Genomic DNA, 22,190 nt, shown 5'->3' on the forward strand with positions numbered 1-22,190 from the left:
CAGATTTTCTCTCAAGCATAACGATGGCACCATCGGAGCAAAATCCTATTAAATTTTTTTCTAGGTAGTTCTTAGTTTTTTTCCATAACTGAAGAACATATTGTCTCTGCATCTTGTTTTTCCAATTCAACTAGTTCAACGAAAATTGTTTGTTGCTGATGTAACTGAATCCAAGGCCAATTCTAATACAACAAATTCTGATTTTGGTTTCTTATTGAAAAAATCTGTCAAACTCTGTTGCCTTTTCATCCTTTTAAGGGCTACTGCAAAAAATTTTAAAAATGTTTTATTTTAATATATTATAGAGCAGGAGCGGATATGTGCCTATATATTTGAATATTTTTACTGGTTCTGTCCACGTGTGGTCATATCATAAACTTTTATAAACAAAGCACTATGCTTATACCATTGATAAACATCAGTCAGAACATACATTTTCTTCATTTTATCGATACTAAACGAAATTTCTTGCTGAATTAATAAATGGCATAGGCTATGCAGATTAAATACGATAGAATACCAGGCGCCCACTTTAGAGAGAACCCTGATCACAAGTGCCATTTTAACAACCGGTTCGCCGAACTCAACAAAAAATTAGGTATCGGTTCTGCCAAACCGGTGCGAACCGGCTGAACCCCACCACTGGTTTGGATACTTGAGAAGTTGAAGCTGTTTGAATAGGGCAAGGTTTCTCAAACTGGAAGGTGGAATGCAATGTGCTATCGTCAGCAGAACTATGGATAGGATTTTCAGTCAACGGTCATTAATATACAAGAGGAAAAGAGCGGAAGAAAGAACTGAATATTGGGGAACACCAGCATTAGTGCAGAAGTTAGAAAACAGAGTGAGCAGTCAGAGAGAAAACTGGATACTCATTACAAAAAGCAGCTGGAAAACCATAGGATGGAAGCTTATTTAGAAGACCTTTATGCCAAACACGATCGAAAGCCTTCAAAATGTCAAGAGCAATGGCTTGATTTTCACAAAACTTTTCAATTGAATTTGTCCATAGATGGGTAACATAAGCCAGAATATCACCAGTGGAATGACACTGACCAAATCCATACTGGCAATCGTTGATCAGATGAAAGATTTCCTAATAGTTTAAGAGTTGGTGGGTAATTAATTTCTCCATTACTTTGGCAAGAGTAGAAGCAGTGGGACGATAATTGGATGAAAGCGATTTGTCATGCTTTTTAGGATGTGGTTATGAGCAAATTTCCAAGCAGAAGGAAAAACACCTTTGGAATAAGAAAGTGAAAAAAGATGACACAAAACAGGAGTAAGTTCAGGAGCACAGGTTTTGAGAACAAGTGGAGAAATACCATCAGGACCTGGAGTTTTCTTAGCATCAAGATTCTTCAAAATCCTTCTGACATCCTTATGACAGAAGACCACAGGAGGCATTAAATTGAGTGTATTGGGAATGGTTTAAGGTGATTTACCAAGATCATCAATACATGAATTGGAAGGAAAATAGGATGCTAGCAGAATTTGTGGCCAATAGCTTTGGCAAGACATCAGAATGCTTTGCTGCCATTTGTATAAGAAACAAGTTTTCTAATCTTAGCCTGTTCAAAATCTAGTTTGGACCAATTAATAACTACTTCAAAAAATATAAATAATGCTTATTATTATGCAATGTCACTTATCAAAACATAGTACTGGAAATATTTTATAATAAAAATTCATAAATATTATATTATTTCAGAGAATATAGGCTTTATGATTCGCATTAAAAATATTATGTTGAAAGGGGTTCGCAGTAAAAAATATTACATTGAAAGGTGTTCACAAGTCAAAAAAGATTGGGAACCGCTGCAGCATTTCACATGACTTCCTACATTTTCCTATGGGGACAGCTGAAATTGATAGTTTAAAGGCCAAAACCAAAGGTATTATAGCACTGAAGGAATATATTTGGAATGGATTCTCTTGGATCAGTGTTTCTCTTTTAATAAACAAGAGAGCATTTTAATGGAACATTCAGGAAATGTTCAAGGAAACATTTGTATGAAAATTCATATGTATCTGTATGTTAATAGCAATCAAATTTAAATAATAAATGAATTGAGTTTATATTGCTTCATTTTCCCAATTTGGCTCATAAGACTTTTAGTATACCTCTATTACATCATCAGATTACTAAATTTCTCTTTAAACTGTTATATGATAATCATTAGTACTACTTTATTTCAGCTGGATGCTGTGTGTCTGTATCTCCTTTTTCTTGTTCAGATGATTATGTCAGGGCTACAGGTAATGTATTTTATTATATGGTATTCATGACATATTTTTCTTGAATCCAGTTGACTTAAAAATACTGTATAATTTAGAAAAATTGTGTAAATACTGAAAATGAAATAACAACAGTAAATATAGTTTTCCAAGATCTAATAATTAAAATGTAAATATTGTCAACATAGATATCATTATTAATTTTCCTCTCAAAATGGTTTTCATCAATTCCATCAATTTTTATTATTTTCAGTCATTGAGTTATTCTGATTGCTATACAGAAATAGTGTAAACATTTCAACTAAAAAATCCAATTTTTCTTCAGAGCCGTGGTATACAGAGTGAGCCAAAAGCCAGGGTAAACTTCAGTTCTTTGAAATAGTGTACAAACATTACTTTCAAAACTAAACTTTTATTATTTTGTAATAATAAAATAGAAATTGAATTAAAATTTTATAAAAGAAACTAAACTTTTATTTTGAACTTCAAGATGTTTTTTAGCCCCAGCACATGAAGCAGGGATTAATGTGTAGGAGTATCATCCTGTATGAAAAAGAAGCATGCAAAATCTTATAACATTGATAAAAAGCTGGGTGAAGTATCGTTTCTGTTGAATTAAAAAAAAAATTGTATAGCAATCCTTTCATAAGCAATTGCTCTTTCAAACAACGCCTAAATGTTTTAATTCCTTTTAAATTTGGATATTAGGATTCTCAGTAGATCAGTAAACATAATTGTGTCTGTTAATATATTCATTGACACACATCTGGAAAATTGACATGAGGTTGACATGAATTGACAAAAGTTTCTATGTGTGTGTGTGTGTGTGTGTGTGTGTTTCATCTGGAGAAACTTTTCAGCAAATTTAACTCTTCTATTGGGATCATCTCATTAAGTTCTTAATACAATTTTGGAATGTAAATCTTGTATCCTGAATCTTTTAAAGTTCATTTTACTTACGTTTTGAGTTTTTGTAAGAATTTAAAGCCTTATGGCTTTCCATTTTTACAAAAACGATGATATCCATATAATCTCGATAAACGATGATATCATATAAACTTGTGAAAAGTTCACTTTTGTGGTACAGCAGTATAGTAGAAATCTTAAAAATTCTTAATTTCTCACCTAACACAACCAAAACCAGTCTATCCAGGTTTGCCTTTAGTCAGCGGGTGGTTGATAGTTGGAATAAACTTACATCTGTCGTAGTGGTGGTGGTCGAAAACTTAAATAAGTTCAAGGCAGAACTAGATAAGCATTTTGAGTGAATGAATGGATGAAATGGGAAGGGGGTTTTTTTTTGGCTGATGCTATATAAGTTTGCTTTCTTCCATCGTGTGCCTCTACTAATACCAAAAGCAAAGTAAAAGCTATAAAAAGTATTACAAGAGAGGAAAAACAAAAAGGGCTGAAAAGTGCCAAACGTGTACTACAAAGTTTCAAAAATAATTTGTGCTACTGCTCATACCCTGAATCCTCACAAAATCAGCTGCTGTTATCACATGGAAGAACAAGGGCTATGAAGCGATAAAGAGGAATAATTCATCGAGAAACATACTATTATAATGTTCTATACACCAAGATGCATATTTTAATAAATGAGTGTCTTGGTGCAGGCCTCTTGTCGGGTTCTTGTTCCCATTGCACATTCCCATGTGCAATGAGGGGGAATAGGGGGTACAGATTTTTACTATTCTCGAACTGCTGATGCTGTGACAATAAAAGCATCTAATACAGTGTCTAATTAAAATACTGTTGTATATTCCAACTCACACTGGAATTCCTGAAAATGAGAGTGCAAATACAACCCATCAACTGATATTATATGCAAGCACAGGTCCTATTTCCCAGATTACAACCTCTAATGGCAATCTCAAACAAAACTTACCAACTTAAACATGAACCACAACTGTGGAAAGGCGCCTCCATAGCCAGGTGGGCAGGAGCAGTAGTGTAACGTACGCTTCTTGATTAGACCGGGGTTCGAGCCCTTGACCACCAAATATGGAGGATGCGGAAAGGTCAGGGAATGACCACCACATATCCCCGGAGCAATATGGCCTTAGTTGCTAATGCTCCTAAAAAAAAACCAAATAACAAATAACAACTGTGGAACTCCAGATTTTGGAAAAATTGACATGAAAAAAAAAAAAAAAAAAAAAAAAAAATTTGTTCTTGCTAGAACTTGCAAGTAATTACAGACCAGTTAGTTTAACTTCTGTTCCCGGGAAAATAATGGAGTCACTGGTTAAAGATACATTCCAGGATCATCTAGACAAGACTGTAGTAATAATTCAGACACAGTAAGTCTTGTCTGACAACAAATTTGATTGGATATTATGACGTGGTTACAAAGCAACTGGATGCAAAAAATAATTTTGATATCATATACAGTCATATCTCGGTTAACGTTACCTCTGATAACGAAGCTTCGATATAATGAAGTCCGCAATTTCAAGCCCCATTTAACATAAAAAATATTCCAATTTAAGGCCAACACCCGACAATCATCTGATTAGTGACTGACGGCGACTCGTTACGTACTCCCGAGTGCTCCCGAGCTGTATGGGTGTATCTGTTATAACAGTTTTGTGTGTCATTCCCTAATTTAGTTGTTGTTTACACTTCATAGGGTGTGTTTCGGTGTGGTGCATTGCAATACATGATTGACGTTGTTTCAGTGTGGCGCATTGCAATAATTGACATAGGTTCTTTGATAGCATTACATAATGTAGATTTTGTAAATTTTAATAGAAATATATTTTTTTTAGTTAAAATGTCAGAATCAAAGAAAAGAAAAGCAATTTCTTTGGAAACTAAACTAAATATCGTACGACGTGTTGAAAGCGGCGAAAGAAAATCCGATGTGGCACATTCTTTAGGATTAGTGCAATCAACTTTAACAACCATACTAAGTCAATCAGAAAAAATAAAACAGTCTGCTCAGAATTGTACAGATGTTACAGTGGCAAAATTAACTCGCTTAAGGAGTCCAATTTTAGAAAAAATGGAGAAAATGTTAAGTTTGTGGATAGATGATATGTCACGTCATATGCCTTTAAGTCAAATGGTGATTCAAGAAAAAGCATTATTTTTGTTTAATCACCTGTAATCTAAACAAACTGAAGAAATTACGGAAACTTTTGGGGCTTCTCGTGGTTGGTTCGAGAAATTTAAAAAACGGGCCAGGATTCATAGTGTAAAATTAACAGGAGAAGCTGCAAGTGCAGATGTTGAAGCTGCAAATAAGTTTCCAGAAAACCTAAAGGAAATAATTGAACATGAAAATTTTCCACCAAATTTGGTGTTCAGTGTTGACGAAAGTGGTTTGTTCTGGAAACGGCTACCATCAAAAAGCTTCATTTCTATTGAAGAAAAGTCAGCTGCTGGGTTCAAAGCAGCCAAAGACCATTTAATGTTACTCTTTGGATCAAATGCCTCTGGCGATTATAAATTAAAATTGTTATTAGTTTACCATTCAGAAAATCCGAGGACGTTAAAAGGTAACATAAAAATGAATTTATCTGTAATATGGAAAGCAAATAGAAAAGCGTGGGTTACCAATTAGTTATTTACTGATTGGTTTGTTAACCACTTTTGTCCTGAAGTAAAACGGTATTGTCAAAAAACAACTTTGAAGAAAATGCTCTTTTGTTGTTAGACAATGCTCCGGGACATCCTACTGATCTTAACACATTGGACACATGCATTCCTGTCAAAGTTGTGTTTCTTCCAGCAAACACAACTTCCCTGATTCAACCATTGGATCAGGGAGTAATAGCATCATTTAAAGCTTATTAAAAATGCAATTGAAAACATTGATAGTTCTTGGAAAGAAGTCACTAAGAAATGCTTAAATTAAATTTGGCACAAAATATGGCCAGAAGTTGTATTAGAAGGAGAAAATAACATCCAAGAAATTAGAAATGAAGTTATCCAGATGGCTCAATCAATAGATTTCGAAAATGTCAATGAAGAGGATGTTAGAAATTTATCGAATGCAGAAGATGATGGTTTTTCAGTGGAAGATTTAGAAAACCTTGTTAGCAACGAAGACAGAAAATAAAGACGAAGTTAAAGAAGTTCCTGCCGAAAAAGTGTTAACAACCAAAGATTTAAAAAGGTGCTTAAATGACATTGAAAATGTTTTAAATTTTTTTAGTGAAAATGATCCTGATTTAGGAAGAAGTGTTATTGTTAAGTGATCAGTGTTAAATGCAATAACTCCGTATAGACAATTGTTAAATGAAAGAGAAAAAAAGTATAAGCAATCAACTTTAGACTCATATTTTAAAATGTGATTTCACTTTGTTATAAGTTGACTGTTTATTTAATAAAACTTTTCTTTGTTCGAAAAAAAGCTTTTCATTTCCTATACGTAGGAACTTATCCCTATTCTGGCCATAGTATTTTTACCTCTGAAAATTTCGCTTAACGAAGTAATTTCGTGAAATGCATCCTATTAATCGAGGTATGACTGTACTTGGATTTCAGGAAATCTTTTGACATGGAAGACTACTGTACAAATTGGAGCAGTATAGTATTAAGGGTAAGTTGCTACAATGGATAAAAGGGTGGTTGAGTGGGTGTGGTAATCAATGGATGCTGCTCTTGGGCTAATGTTATTAGTGGAGGCCCCTAGGATTCGATGTTGGGCCTACTGCTGTTTTGTATATTTATCAATGATATTGATGGAGCTATATCAGGCTTAATGTCGAAGTTTTCAGATGATACAAATGTTGGCTGGGTTGTTAATGACAGCATGCTACTGCAACAGGAAATAGAAAAGTTGGGCTGGTGGGCTGAGAAGTGGTAATTGAAGTGTAACATTGACAAATGCAAAGTACTGCATATGGGTAGAAGTAATCTCAGAGAAATGTACCAACTTTTTCATACTACACTTAGGGTGGTTGGAAATGAAAAAGAACTGGGAGTAATTGTGCAGTGAGATATGAAGTTTTCTGAGCATTGAAGACAGGCTGCCAGAGCAGTTCATGGGGTATTGTCAATGATCTATAGGAAAAAGGAGGTGATTATCCGTTTGTTTAAGGCAATGGTCAGGCCACACCTTGAGTACTGCAAACAGGTCTGGAGGCTTCATTTAGTAAGGATGTAGAATTGCTAGAATGAATACAGAGAAGGGCAACAAGATTGGTGAGAAGAACAAAGGGGTGCTCTTACCAAGAGAGGCTTAAGTCTGCAAGTTGCAGCAGCTGGAAACCAGGCACCTGTGAGGTGATCTGATTGAGACAGACTTCCATCTGTTGTTGTGGAAGTTGATAGCTTAAATAAATTTAAGGCTGAACTAGACAAACAATTGGAGTGACCGGATTTGTAAAATGGGAAGGTTTTTTTTTTTTTTTTTTTTTTTGGCTGATGCTATATAAGCTTGCTTTCTTGCCTCATATGCCTCAACTAATGCTAATGCTAATATTCTTTGTTCTTTATAGTTGGTCTCTCACATCCTGCTTAATTTTTTTACCAAGAATGTATTCACTTTGCATTGGCTCTTTCTTCGTTCCTGGATGGTAACTAACACAGGTGTGCAGGATGCACTTCCAGTTGATTGGGCTGGATGGTCTTGCTCTTCCTCTTGGTAGCCACATGGAGACTCTCTCTGACTTTTTGTTTTGCTGTCATCTTTATCCAGCAGTGTAGGTCGACCTGTTGAGGTTTGGCTTTTTGCATTCAGTGCTTAGTGGTAGTTATTGGGTGGGATGCCAAATGGTACCACTCTCTGCCTTCATTTATACCTTAGTGGAGTCAGGTCTGATGAAGCAACTATTTTTTTTTCCCCCTTGCAAATTTAATTTTTTTTTCTGCAGCATTATTTGAATTGTGGGCCATCACATTGGTGGTTCACTGTCATAACCACTGTGCTAATTGTTCCCTAATTAGCCCAGTGTTTAATTATTGTTGTTGTTTTTATTATTATCACTACTAATGCTTTATCTCCTTAATGGATTTTTTCCACCTGATGACAGGTACCAGTACCAAATTCATGTGGGTAGTTATGTCTGGTTACTATTATTATTATTACTATTGGTCAAGGAACTCTGAAACTATGAGTGTTCCTGGGAGGCCTATTGCTACTAGCTTCTTGTGGAGGCTCTTTGGCACCATGCCAGTGGTTGACATGGTGATCGGGACATTGTTTACTTGTTCCCTATGCCACATTTCTTTGACTTCCTGATCTTTGTAGGTTTTCTGGAGGTTGTTGTTAGTGTTGAACACCACTATGTGTCGATCAGATAGGTAGCTATTTCCTTCTTGCTGATGATCGTGATGTCGTCTGTTGTGTGGGATTTTCTTGTCACAGTCCCAGTGAGTCCCAGTATAGTTTGTGAGTAGGGGTCTCTAGTTTGGCCTGTGGTTCATACTTGTAATATGGTACACTTTCTTTGATCAACTGGTATTTTTTGTGCTAGCCTCTGGTGTGTTATTCTGGTGACCTGGTCATGTGTATGAGTGTACTCCATCTGGGTGGTCACCATGAATCCCACAGTGATGTGCTAGATTGTTTCTGGAGCCAGATGGCATCGTCAGCATGTGTCATCTGTCACTCTGGGGTCCTTGGCTATGCATTTCTTCTAGTTCCTGGTGTTGATTACCTGCTCTTGGATGGTAAGCTTGAATCCCACAGTGATGTGCTAGATAGTTTCTGGAGCCAGATGGCATCATCAGCATGTGTCATCTGTCACTCTGGGGTGCTTGACTATGCATTTCTTCTAGTTCCTCGTGTTGATTACCTGCTCTTGGATGGTAGGCTTGAATCCTTTGGTCTCAGGGAAGAGACTCTTGCTCATGAGCTATGCATTGGAAGCCATCTTATCTATATAGTCTTGATGGAGGTCATTGTAGTGTCTGCCATACATTGCCTTCTTTACCCACCTTTCTGTCTTTGTTTCTTCTGTGTGAGTGGGGTCTCCTTGTTGAGGTTGAACTGTGTGTGCTGTTTGTCTATTATTATTATTATTTAAATTTTCATAATGGAAACGGTGATGCAGGGTGATTTTTACAGATAAAATTTATCAACACTTAGGCCAGTGGTTTTTGACCTTTTTTAATAACGGCACCCCTAAGTAATTTATTTTATTTTGCTGCACCCCTACTCAATTTTCTCAATATATATATAATATTAAAAAATATATATGTTATATGATATTTATTACAATAATATAATTGTAAAAATTACATTTCATAATACAAATTATATATATACAGTATATAATAATTTTATTCTTTATATAGAGGTACTAGGTAAACATCAATTGTAGATCACCACAAAATTAAAAAGACACTGTACACCTTTTTATAATGTAATAAACATATAAATTAAAAAATAATAATAAGTTTAAGTAACTTAAACCCAAATTATGCGGTACCCCTGGAATGTTGCTGTAGTGACTTCAGGTGCCGTGGCACCGTGGTTGAAAACCACGGCCTTAGGCAAATAGAACTTTTTAAATTTTTTTCTTTATGAAAATAAACATTTCATGTGAAGCTAGAGTTATTTTTGTTTTCAAAACAGCCTATCAAGAGCAGTGTATGCTTTTTTTGGAAATGTAATTTTGGTACAGCAGAATGATGTGCTCTAACAACTAGAAGCTTATACACAGATTATGATTATATTTTTGAACTAATTTTTTTTCAAATAAATAGTACTATAGGCACAGCAAAACTGAAATACAGTGAGTGCCATTTAATGTTATCAACCACTTATTATAATCAAAAAATGAAAATCTGAAAAAAACATTTAGATTATAATGTATGTAAAATTATGCTGCTTTATATGATCATACCACCACTTATTGTAAGGAGCAATCAAACCCACTATTGTAAAGTTTTACAACTATAACCCTTCTCCTAACCTGTCTGTCCTTTCATTATACATTGTAATCCCCATATTCAAATTCTGCATCCCTTATATCTGAGTGGCACCACATCTCTGAAATCCCAACAATGTCTGCAATGTCTTGATAAGCACTTCAAATTCATCAGATTTATTTACTATACTCCTAACATTGATCTACATGTAAGTATGCATGCACCTGTTCTTACTTTTAGTCCTTACATAGCCCATATATTTACTTGTTTCTTGACGTCTCCATAGCTGGAGCAGCAGCAGCAGGGTGGGCAGGAGCACATGCTTCTTGATTAGACCGGGGTTCAAGCCCGTGAGCCACCAAATACGGAGGATGCAGAAAGGTCAGGGATTGACCACTGCATATACCTGGAGCAATATGGCCTTGGCTGCTAATGCTCCTAAAAACCAAATAACAATAACAACTTGTTTCTTGATGACTCCCAGCAGTCTTTGAAATCCCCAGCACCTTGCTTTCAAGGCTGCTGCTCATTCCAATAAAAGCAGTACAAGAATGGCTCTCATCTCTGTCTGCGGCTCTTGTTATTCTATTAGTCTGTGTATCCACCCAAGCTAGTAGTTTTCTAACCTACCTGACGCTGTCGTGTATCCTATTCCTGTAGAAGCAGTCTCTCCTGTTAACAAGCACAGACAATGCTGAGAAAAATTCTATCACACGAGCTTTGCACAATCTGTTCAGAGCTGAATTGATTGACTCCCTCCAATCGTGTCTGGGAAGAATTGTAGAGACTCTCAAATATAACCCTAACTCTTGAATTTTTTTTTTTCAACATTGTCCTGTACTTGTTAAGAAAATTTTCAGATCTGCTATCTTAATGTCATTAGCACCAACATTTACAACGATATCATCTTTTGTGCTCTTAAAAGATGATATCTGCTTTACAACATCATAAACTTTTGTTCCCGGTAGACATATCCTGGTCCTATTCCACCTATCCTTTTTTGCACATATTTCTCATCCTGAGAGTCACTGACAACAAGTAGCTCCTTTGGGACCAGTACATTCTGCGCCTTGGGGTTATTGTTGTGTTGTGTTGTCTGAAGATCAAGCGCAAGCTTTTGCACTGATTTGAGCAGCTGAGAGCTTGATGGGCCCCCAGTTTAATTCCTTTGAGGGCATCTATTCTTGTATCCTCCTTGGCAATATTATTATTAGACATATAGTGCAAGGAAGCCTGAAGCACCAGCCAAAGAAAAAATTGGTTACCCTGAGAGAGAGAGAGAGAGAGAGAGAGAGGGAGAGAGAGGCAGACAGACAAACAAACAGACAGACAGACAGACAGAGAGAGAGAGAGAGAGAGAGAGAGAGAGAGAGAGGGGCAGGCAGACAGACAGACAGACAGAGAGAGAGAGAGAGAGAGAGAGAGAGAGAGAGAGAGAGAGAGAGAGAAGTAGGAAGGGAATCACCAAAAAAGAGAGGAATGATGATGTCCAGCTCAGGACCCTGGGTGTGCTAAGCATATTCACCAGATGTGTGTCCCTGGGGTTGATATATTATGTCTCATTCCTGATAGCTCTGCAAACATCAGCAAGCCATACATTTCATAAGACCATGATCTGGAGGACAACTACCCCCCCCCCAGTTCTCCAAAGACCCACATACTCCCACTAGCTTGAGCCCTTTGCTTTGCTGCTCTGGTCTGAGGCATGATTTTTGTTCAAATTCAATATAATTAAAAATGCTACATGTGTAATTTGCAGTAATAAAACTATGCACTGGTTATGCTCTTTGAAGTTTTTGTTATTTATTATATACAAGGTGTCTCAAAAATATTGGTACAAACGTTTAGGGGAGGTAGGTAACATCTAAAGGAATGTGAATCGCATAGGAATCCATAACCGGAAACGTCACCGTAAGTCGGTACACAACGCTGTTCATCAGAGTCAGCGCGATGTAAGGAGTGTAAGGAAATCAAGCGAAAGATCTAAATTGAGGGGCACATCAAGCTCTCAGCTGCCCACATTAATGCCAGAGCTTGCACTTGGTCATCACGCAACACAGTGGCAACCCCCAAAGCAGAATGCGCTGGTCCCACAGGAACTAGTAGTTGTTGGTGACTCTATTGTCAAGAAAACGGGAAACATGCTTTGTAAAAAGGATAGGTGGAACAGGACCAGGGTATGTCTGCCAGGGGCAAAGGTTGATGACGTTAGAGCGGATATCATCTTTTAAGGGCACAAAAGGTGATATAGTTGTACATGTTGGCACTAATGATATTAGGAGTAGGAGACTGGCAGAATTACTTAACAAGTACAGGTCACTGTTGAACAAAAGCTGAGAATTAGGGTTGAATTTGAAAGTGTCTGCAATTCTTCCCAGACACGATAGAATGGAGTATATGATGAGAGCCTTGTCGATCAATTCGGCCCTGGAAAGAATGTGCAAGGCTCAAGGGGTAGAATTTTTTTCAGCCTGAACTGTACTTGTTAACAGGAGAGACTGCTTCTATAGGGATGGGATACACTTAAATAGAAAGGGTGCAAGAATATTTGCTGATGCTATCGAGGCAGTGATAGGTGGGTCGGAAAACTGATAGCTTGGGGGGATACAAGGACTAATAGTTTAACAGTAGCCATAGGCAGAGGTGAAGGTGATTCTTGTACAACTTCTATTAGAATAAGTAGTGACCTGGAGCTTGGGGTGTTGGGGGTTTCAGGGACGGATGGCAGTCATCCTGAAATAGGTGGGTATATGGGATGTGTTAGGATAACTAGGAATAGGAGTAGGAGCATGTATACCAATGCTAGAAGTATAGTAAATAAATTTGATGAATTTGAAGTGTTGGTCAAGACATCAAAGGTGGATATTGTTGGGATTGCAGAGACGTGGTGTCACACAGATATAGAAGAAAGTGTTGAACGCCATCCAGAATAATTCTATTACCAACACACGTGCGGTTGCCTCTGCCTTAGGAGTGTCTCGTTGCAGTGTACAGCATGTCTGGCATGACGATTCCTTCATCGTACCAGACATACCTGATTCCTTACACCCTTTCATCTCCAAAGGGTTCAGTTACTGCTCCCCCAAGATCATCCTGCAAGTGTAGCTTTTGCGCAGTGGTTTCTCCAAGAAAGTGTTCAAGACTTGAATTTTCCAGCCTATGTTTTGGTGAGGCTTATTTCACTCGGGAAAGCTTATTCAATCAGCACAATGCTCATGTGTGGACTCACAACAACCCACACGGTGTGCGCCCCCATGCAGCACAACATCGCTTTGCAATAAATGTGTGGGCAGGTATGGTCGGTGACTGCTTAGTCGGCCCATACCTGTTACCATCCCGCATGAACTCCACTAAATATCGGATCTTTCTTGAACAAGTTCTACCAGGGTTACTTGACGATGTTCCAGCAAATGTGAAACGCAACATTTGGTTTCAACATGATGGGGTGCCTGCCCATTATGGAAGGTGTGTTTGTGACCATTTGAACAGGTGTTTCGGTCGTCGATGGATTGGCCGTGGTGGACCCGTTGCCAGGCCCCCACACTCACCTGATTTATCGAGCCTTGATTTCTTTCTGTGGGGCCCTCAAATCTATTGTGTATGAATCACCTGTGGAGATGGAAATGGATCTCATGGCGAGACTCGTCTGCACTGCTGCTACTGTCAAAGAAACTCCAGGTGTGTTTGACCGTGTCCGCCAATCCATGCTGTGTCGGTGTCCCGCATGCGTCGCATCTCATGGTGGAACATGCATCTGTTGTAACATCATGAAATGCATCCATCTCGTACTCCATTGTTAATATTATGTCAAATAAATGTTTGCCACTAATTACTGTCTTGTGTCATTTCTGCTTCTTGTGCCTCTGCTACTACTTTCCCGTGACGTTTCTGGTTATGGGTTCCTATGCGATTCACATTCCTTTAGATGTTACCTACCTCCCCCTAAACATTTGTACCTGTATAACTAAAATTCAAATTTTCTTATCGATACACCAATTATGCAGCAGTAATACTGCCATGCTTCCAGGTTTGTGTTATTTGTGTTAGGCTATACCATTATGCTTGAAAGTTATAAGTTAATTATAATATATAACAGAATTATTCAATTAAAGCCAATCTGAGTGATTTGAACTTTAGAGCTACCTATTTACCACAATTAAAAATTTTAATTCTCCTACCATTCATTCTATAACTATAACAGTGACAGCAAGATTCAAGCAATACAAAGGTTCTACGTCTATTATGTAGTAACCTACAAAATCTCTAGCTAAATTTAAAAATAATAAAATAATGAGCGTGACTAGGACTATACAGCTACTTATAGAATACAATGGACCAATGCTGATATGACAGCGTTGGTCCATTTTTAGTTTAAAACCATCTGAAATCCACCATTGAGGGCATTACATCAGCTGTAATGTACAGTTATTTCATCCCCCCTAGCTTTATTTTTTCAATCTTTTGTATTAATTAAATTAAAATTATTTATTTTATTAATTAATCTTCATTTGCATTCTCTTCTATTCTGCCTTCCTTGTACAAATTTCAGGAGTGGCATCTACTGTACAATAAATTCAGATTTATGTGTTGTGCACAGAGGTGAGTTATTCAAAACATTCCATTTTATGTCACCTATGTGAGAAAGAATGGCGTCCAATTGTTACATTATGTTTAAATTTATATAGGTTTTGTTAATAATCATTGTTCCTTTTGTATAGTAAAATTAATTTCAGTTTCTTTTCATTACCTGTCATGTACTCAAAATGACTTTTTTAAAAGTTTCCTTAGTAATATGCATAATGTTCAAAGAGTAGAGAATTCCAGTTAAAAAAATAAGCTCTGTGTAGTGTTTCATCAAGAGTGATGTACATGGTTTGTATCTATGATCCATTATAGTTCATGTACAGGAAATACTGTACAAATGTGCCATTTTCCAGATATAATGTTTACGATCAGAAAATGTTTAAATTATTGGTTTCTTGAGAAAATGGGTAAAAGGTGGCACAAAATATATTTTACTGGACTGTCTGGAACTATCAAAGCCACTGCAGCTTAGTTGCTTTTACATTAGACTTAATGTCTTAATCTGCAAATGATACAAAGTTTGGCAGGGTAGAATAACAGTAATTAGGGTAAGCTTCTGCAACAAGATCTAGAAAAATTAAGAAGACAGGCTAAGCAATGCCAGTTGAAGTTTAATATTAACAAATGCAAGGTACTGCATATGGGCAGCAGTAATCCCAAATTGACATATCAACGATGTGATACTACACTCAATGTAGTGGAAAATGAAAATATCCTGGGGGTAATTGTGCAGTCAGATATGACGTTCTCTGAGCAGTACAGACAGGCTGCCAAGCAAACTCTGTACTCATTTCCTTTTTTCATGGAATAACTGCTATGTCCTAATCTTTTTTGTTTTTTTAACTTAGTCTCCTTCTTTTGTTTCTCTGTTGAGAATTTTTCTGTCTAGAGGTTAATAATTATTAATATCTGGAAAGATATTAATGCTTATAACATCATGGAATAGATAGATATTTAAAATTAACTGTTCCTGCAAAAATTGCAGGCCACTAGAAACTGGTTACAGATTTTTCTATAATAATTTTATTTTCTATGTTTACTGATAATCTTATTTTACTTATTAGTTTAGAGTTGTAGCTCATACTTGACCAAGAATGAAATGTTAATTTTGTTTTTCTGTGTGGACAATATTAGTTCACAGCGGGTGGTGAAGGAGGCAAATATTTGAACACCTTATGAACTGTTTAAAATGTTTAAGATGCATTTATAATTTCATTATATCAGTTTTAAATTATACTGTTTCCAGATTGTTTATACAATGGATGAAGTAAGTTTTGTCCAAAATCTTGTCTACTACGTTGAAAGAGCATACCGTACACCAGACTTTGGAATGTGGGAAAGAGGAAGCAAATACAATAATGGAACTCCAGAATTGAATTCTAGGTAAGCTTTGCAATTTAAATTTTAAAAAAATTAATTATCCAATGAAAAATGTATAAATCATGTTTTATTTTCAATTTTTTTTTTTTATATTTGAATAATATTGATTATCTATAGTTAAAAAGGACTTATAATAGTTTTCTGAAGTGTTTTCTCTAACCTGCATGGGTGTGTGGCTGTGCTTGGCTATTTTTCTTTCATGCACTGTCACTGACCTGTGTATGTCAGAAAATATTGTAAGAGATATTTTCTATTACAATACAATAATAACTGATGTTACAATAATAGAATATTGTAACATCAGTCATTCTCAGTACTACTTGTAGTATGCTGATTATTCTAAGCCAACTTTGCAGTGTTTTTCTAAGAACTTCTTGTAGGCATAGCAACTATTATTTTATTTGCATGTACTGTCCTCAGTATTTTATAAGTTGCACTTATTTTAGTGGAGTATATCATTTCTGTGGAGGTTGACAGGGTTTATAATTAAATTAAGTGATTTTTCATGTTATAACTAAATCACGTTTGTTAAAAACTATAATGTCATAACAAAACATGAATGTTATTTTATTAAAAATAATTAGTAGTTCTAAAGAACAACAACTTAATGAAATTGTCAAGACAAATATTTCATATAGAAGGTAGTGCATGTATCGAAGAATGTTGATTAGTGATATAATTATGCACCGTCTGGAAACTGAGAGAGAGAGAGAGATTGGAAGTTGGTAAACTTTAAATATGAAGTACCAATTATGTCAGTAATTGCAGACATAGTAGAGATATCAGAAACATAATGCCACTCAAACAGGGGATGCTGAATTTGAATGTGCAGAGTACTACATTTACAGAAAGGGACAGGCAAGACTGATTGGCATAAGTGAACACTAACGTTGAGTCAGTCTGGTGCAACACTAGAAACAAAATGAAGATAGTAAGTTATAGGCCAAATGACTGTGGTAAGTGTAATGGAGAGCTATACAGACAAATAAAGTGGACAGTAACCCAGAAGTGTTCAGTTACATACACCGTAGCAGAACCCTTCAGGATTATTTTGGATGACTGCTTTCTGTGCCAGCATATTAGAGAGGCAATAAGGAAAAACAATACTCTTGATATGATTGTCAGCAGGGACGACAAAATGGCAGAGATCATAATATATTGATTTGGGATTTACGTAAAGATATAGCCGAGTGGTCAGGAGCGGGAGTGCAGTAGCACACGCTCTTTGAGTAGACTGGGGTTCAAGCCCCTGATTGCTAAATATGGTTGATCTGCCAACCTGCACTGGACCAGCTTGGCAGATTATGATCCATTTCCCTCAGCATGAATTGTTGAGGAGGCTTTCATCCTGCAGTGGGCTGATAATGGCTGCAGTTTACTTTCTTTTTTTTTTTTATAACTACTGTCAAGGGTAAAGGGAAGGGACTTTGCTTCCATAAAGGTGATCTGTATGGTCTTAGACATGTTTTAAATTCTTTTCAATGGGACCCATTGAAAATTCGTTGTTAGTAATAATCTTACTAACAACGAATTTTCAATGGGAGGCATTCAGGGAACTAATCATAGATGCTACTAAACTTTTTAGTATTAGTAATGGCAAATGATGCAAGAAAGCAAGCTTATAAAGAATTAGCCAAAAAATAAGAATAATAATAATAACTTCCTACATAACCTAGCCACCCCATCAATAGTTTGTCTAGTTCTTCCTTGAATTTATTCAAACTGCCCACTTCAACAACAACAGATGAAAGTTTGTTCTAACAATCAACCACCTGCTGGCTAAAGACAAATTTCTTCATATCTGTCCTGCAACTATATTTCCTCAATTTGAATTTATGTATGTCAGCATTGAGCTTGTCAATCCATTCAAAGTTCATCTTACAGGTGCCTAGTCTCCATATTCTTCAGTTTGCAGTACTGAAGCCTTTCTTGGTAAGACCATCCTTTTGTTTCTCTCTCTCTCTAATCATATTGCCCTTCTCTGCACCCATTCCAGCAGATCTACATCCTTCCTAAAATGAGGCCTGCAGACCAGTATGCAGTACTCAAGATGCAGCCTAACCATTGCCTTGTACAACTGTTACAACTATCTCCTTATCCCTGCTAGCAAAGGTCCTGTATATCATTGAAAAACTACCCTGCATTTGCTTGGCAGCCTGTCTGTACTGCTCAGAGAACTTCATATCTGACTCCACAATATCCCCCAGGTTCTTTTCATTTTCCACTACATTGAATGTAGTACCACACAGTTGGTATGTTAATATGGGATTACTGCTACCCATATGCAGTACCTGGAATTGCTTAGCCTGTCTTAATTTTTCTAGATCTTGTTGCAGAAGCTTACCCTGATTACTGTTATTCTGCCCTGCCAAACTTTGTATCATATTGCCCTTCTCTGCACCCATTCCAGCAGATCTACATCCTTCCTAAAATGAGGCCTGCAGACCAGTATATAGTACTCAAGATGCAGCCTAACCATTGCCTTGTACAACTGTTACAACTATCTCCTTATCCCTGCTAGCAAAGGTCCTGTATATCATTGAAAAACTACCCTGCATTTGCTTGGCAGCCTGTCTGTACTGCTCAGAGAACTTCATATCTGACTCCACAATATCCCCCAGGTTCTTTTCATTTTCCACTACATTGAATGTAGTACCACACAGTTGGTATGTTAATATGGGATTACTGCTACCCATATGCAGTACCTGGAATTGCTTAGCCTGTCTTAATTTTTCTAGATCTTGTTGCAGAAGCTTACCCTGATTACTGTTATTCTGCCCTGCCAAACTTTGTATCATTTGCAGATTTAGACATTAAGTCTGATGTACCTTGATCAATATCAAGTCTAAGTTAATACTGTAGAAAACAACAATGGACTCAGCCTTGAACCCTGGGCGCCTCCATAGCCAGGTGGGCAGGAGCAGCAGTGCGTAGCACACGCTTCTTGATTAGACCGGGGTTCGAGCCCGTACCCACCAAATACGGAGGATGCGGAAAGGTCAGGGAATGACCACCACATATCTCCGGAGCAATATGGCTTTAGTTGCTAATGCTCCTAAAATCCAAATAACATAACATAACTTGAACCCTAGGAGAACTCCACTAATAACATTAGTTCACAAACAGCAGTGTCCATTGATAACTACTCTCTGTCTTCTCCCACTCAGCTATCCTCCTATCCATAAAAGTAACTTACCCTAAAATAAAATAAATGCCATGCTTATACAATTTGTACAGTAATCTTTTTTATACAAGAGTATCAAAAGCTTTCCTGAAATCCAAGTATATGATATTGGAATTTTTTGCATTCAGTTCCTTTCTTACTACATCAAAGTATCGAATCATTTTTATACCAATTAAGAGATATATTCCAAGGTTTTAGATCTAAGTGGATATCAGGTGAATTGATGAGAGTAGTGGCAGACATTGGCATCTGCAGAGGGGGGGAAAATGGAGTAGGAGCATGTATGCTTGCATGTATACCAATGCTAGAAGTATAGTAAATAAATTTGATGAATTTGAAGTGTTGGTCAAGACATCAAAGGCGGATATTGTTGGAATAGCAGAGACGTGGTGTCACACAGATATAAGGAATGCTGAACTGGAATTTGGGGAGTACAATGTGTACAGAAAGGATAAAAAGGGAGGAGGTGTTATGCTGTTAATTAAGAAAAACATAAAATCAAAAGAAGTGCATCCAGTTGATATAGATGAACAGTGCACTGTTGAGTCAGTTTGGTGTGACATAAGCACTGCAAAAGCAAAAATAAGAGTAGGAGTGTGTTATAGGCCTAATGACTCGAATGAGTACAATGAACAATTGTACAGAGAAATAGAGTGGGCTAGTAAATCGGAATGTCTTATAATGGGGGATTTTAACTTCCCAGATATTGACTGGAACTTGTGGGTTGGTCACTCACACACTAGTCAGACTTTTGTGGATTTATTGGATGATTGTTTTCTGCAGCAGCAGCATGTTCGAGAGGCAACCAGAGAAAGTTATCAGCAGTGATCATTCGTGTATTAAGAATTTGCAGATAAAGGAACCACTGGGTGGCAGTGATCACAGTGTACTGATGTGGGATTTACTTAAAGATTTAATTACCATCAGGGGTAAAGGAAAGGGTTTTTGCTTCTGTAAAGGTGAGTACAGTGGTCTCCGACAGTTTTTAAATTCTGTACAGTGGGATAAACTGACGATGTTACCAACAGTAAATTCTAAGTGGGAAGCATTCAAGGAATTAATCGCGGATGCTACTAAAAGTTTCATACCTATTAAGAAATATTGTCCAAGGTTTAGGCCTAAATGGTTATCAAATGAACTAATGAGACTCGTAACAGAGAAGAAAAATGCATGAGATGCATATGAATTATCAATCGACTCAGAAGCCTATGGCAGATATAAGCTAGTCTGTAATCAGGTCACAAAGGAGGTTAGGCAGGCGAAGGCAGATTACGAGAAATCCTTGGCAAAAGATGCTAAGAAAAACAGCAAGGATTTCTTTACTTATATAAATTCTAAAAGTAAGGGGATGAATCTGATTGGTCCACTTGACATCGATGGTTCGACTGTTGATGATCCTGCTCAGATAGCAAACAAACTGAATGAGTATTTTGCATCTACATTCACACATGAGGAATTATTAAGGTTTGAAAATGGCAGAAGGTTATCAAATTGTAGCAGGATACTTAATGATTTTGTAATAACTGAAAGCAAAGTGGAGGAGAAATTGTTGAAGTTAAACATAAGAAAAGCACCTGGGGTGGATGGGATCTATCCAGTTATATTAAAGGAGGCGGCAAAGCAACTAAGCAAACCCTTAGCCATAATTATGAGAGCGTCCTTGGACTCAGGGGAGGTTCCCACGGACTGGAGATGTGCAAATGTATCCCCAATTCACAAAGGGGGATCGAAGGATGATATGAGTAATTACAGACCAGTTAGTTTAACTTCTGTTCCGGGTAAAATAATTGAGTCACTGGTTAAAGATGCATTGCAGGATCATCTAGACAAGGCTGCAGCAATAATTCAGACACAGCATGGGTTTGTTAAGGGAAAGTCTTGTCTGACAAATTTGATAGGATATTATGATGTGGTTACAAAGGAACTGGATGCAAAAAATAATTTTGATATCATATATTTGGATTTCAGGAAAGCTTTTGACACTGTTGCGCATGGAAGACTATTGTACAAATTGGAGCAGAATGGTAGTAAGTTGCTACAATGGATAAAAGGAAGATTAAGTGGGAGAAGACAGAGGGTGGTAATCAATGGGTGCTGCTCTTCTTGGACTAATGTAATTAGTGGAGTCCCACAGGGTTCGGTGTTAGGTCCACTGTTGTTTTGTATATTTATCAATGATATTGATGAAGGTATATCAGGCTTAATGTCGAAATTTGCAGATGATACAAAGGTTGGCAGGGTTGTTAATGACAGTAATGGCAGTGTGCTACTGCAACAAGATCTAGATAATTTGGGCAGATGGTCTAAGAAGTGGCAACTGAAGTTTAACCTTGACAAATGCAAAGTACTGCATATGGGTAGAAGTAACCCCAGAGAAACGTACCAACTGTGTGGTACTACACTTAAGGTGGTAGAAAATGAAAAAGACCTGGGAGTAATTGTGCAGTCAGATATGAAGTTTTCTGAACAATGCAGACAGGCTGCCAGGGCAGGTCATGGGGTTTTGTCAATGATATATAGGAATTTTGCTAGCAGGGGGAAGGAGGTGATTGTCCCTCTGTATAAGGCAGTGGTCACGCCATGCCTTGAGTACTGCGTACAGGTCTGGAGGCCTCATTTTAGGAAGGATGTAGATTTACTTGAGCCTTTACAGAGAAGGGCAACAAGATTGGTGAGGGAAATGAAGGGATCCTCTTACTAAGAGAGGCTTAAGTTCTCCAAATTGCAGTGGCTAGAGACTAGGCACCTGCGCAGTGATCTGATTGAGGTGTATAAGGCCTTGAATGGGTTGAGCACGCTGGATTCTAATGGGATCCTTCCACTTGTTCAGTGGAAGGATCCCATTAGAATTCACGAACCTAAGGGGGCATAAATTCAAATTAAGAAAAGACAGATGTAGAATAGATGTGCGGAAATTTGCCTTTAGCCAGCGGGTAGTTAATTGCTGGAACAAACTTCCATCTGTCGTTGTGGAAGT

The 22,190-nt window shown here is 37.2% G+C and overlaps 1 protein-coding gene across 3 annotated transcripts in view; it reads left to right on the top strand.

The window, feature by feature from the left end:
- LOC150082968 (putative phosphorylase b kinase regulatory subunit beta) overlaps positions 1-22,190 on the top strand; it is a 735,196-nt gene that overhangs the window by 150,982 nt on the left and 562,024 nt on the right. For all 3 annotated transcript variants that reach the window (XM_090377701.1, XM_090377699.1, XM_090377700.1), the window contains exons 6-7: positions 2,200-2,259; positions 15,896-16,032. In XM_090377701.1, coding sequence (XP_090233827.1) covers positions 2,200-2,259; positions 15,896-16,032 — 197 coding nt within the window. The remainder of the gene's footprint in view (positions 1-2,199; positions 2,260-15,895; positions 16,033-22,190) is intronic.

Source organism: Mastigoproctus giganteus, chromosome 7 (genome assembly GCF_048544385.1).
Source record: "Mastigoproctus giganteus isolate SK-2022 chromosome 7, ASM4854438v1, whole genome shotgun sequence".
In the NCBI taxonomy this organism is placed as follows: Eukaryota; Metazoa; Arthropoda; class Arachnida; order Uropygi; family Thelyphonidae; genus Mastigoproctus; species Mastigoproctus giganteus.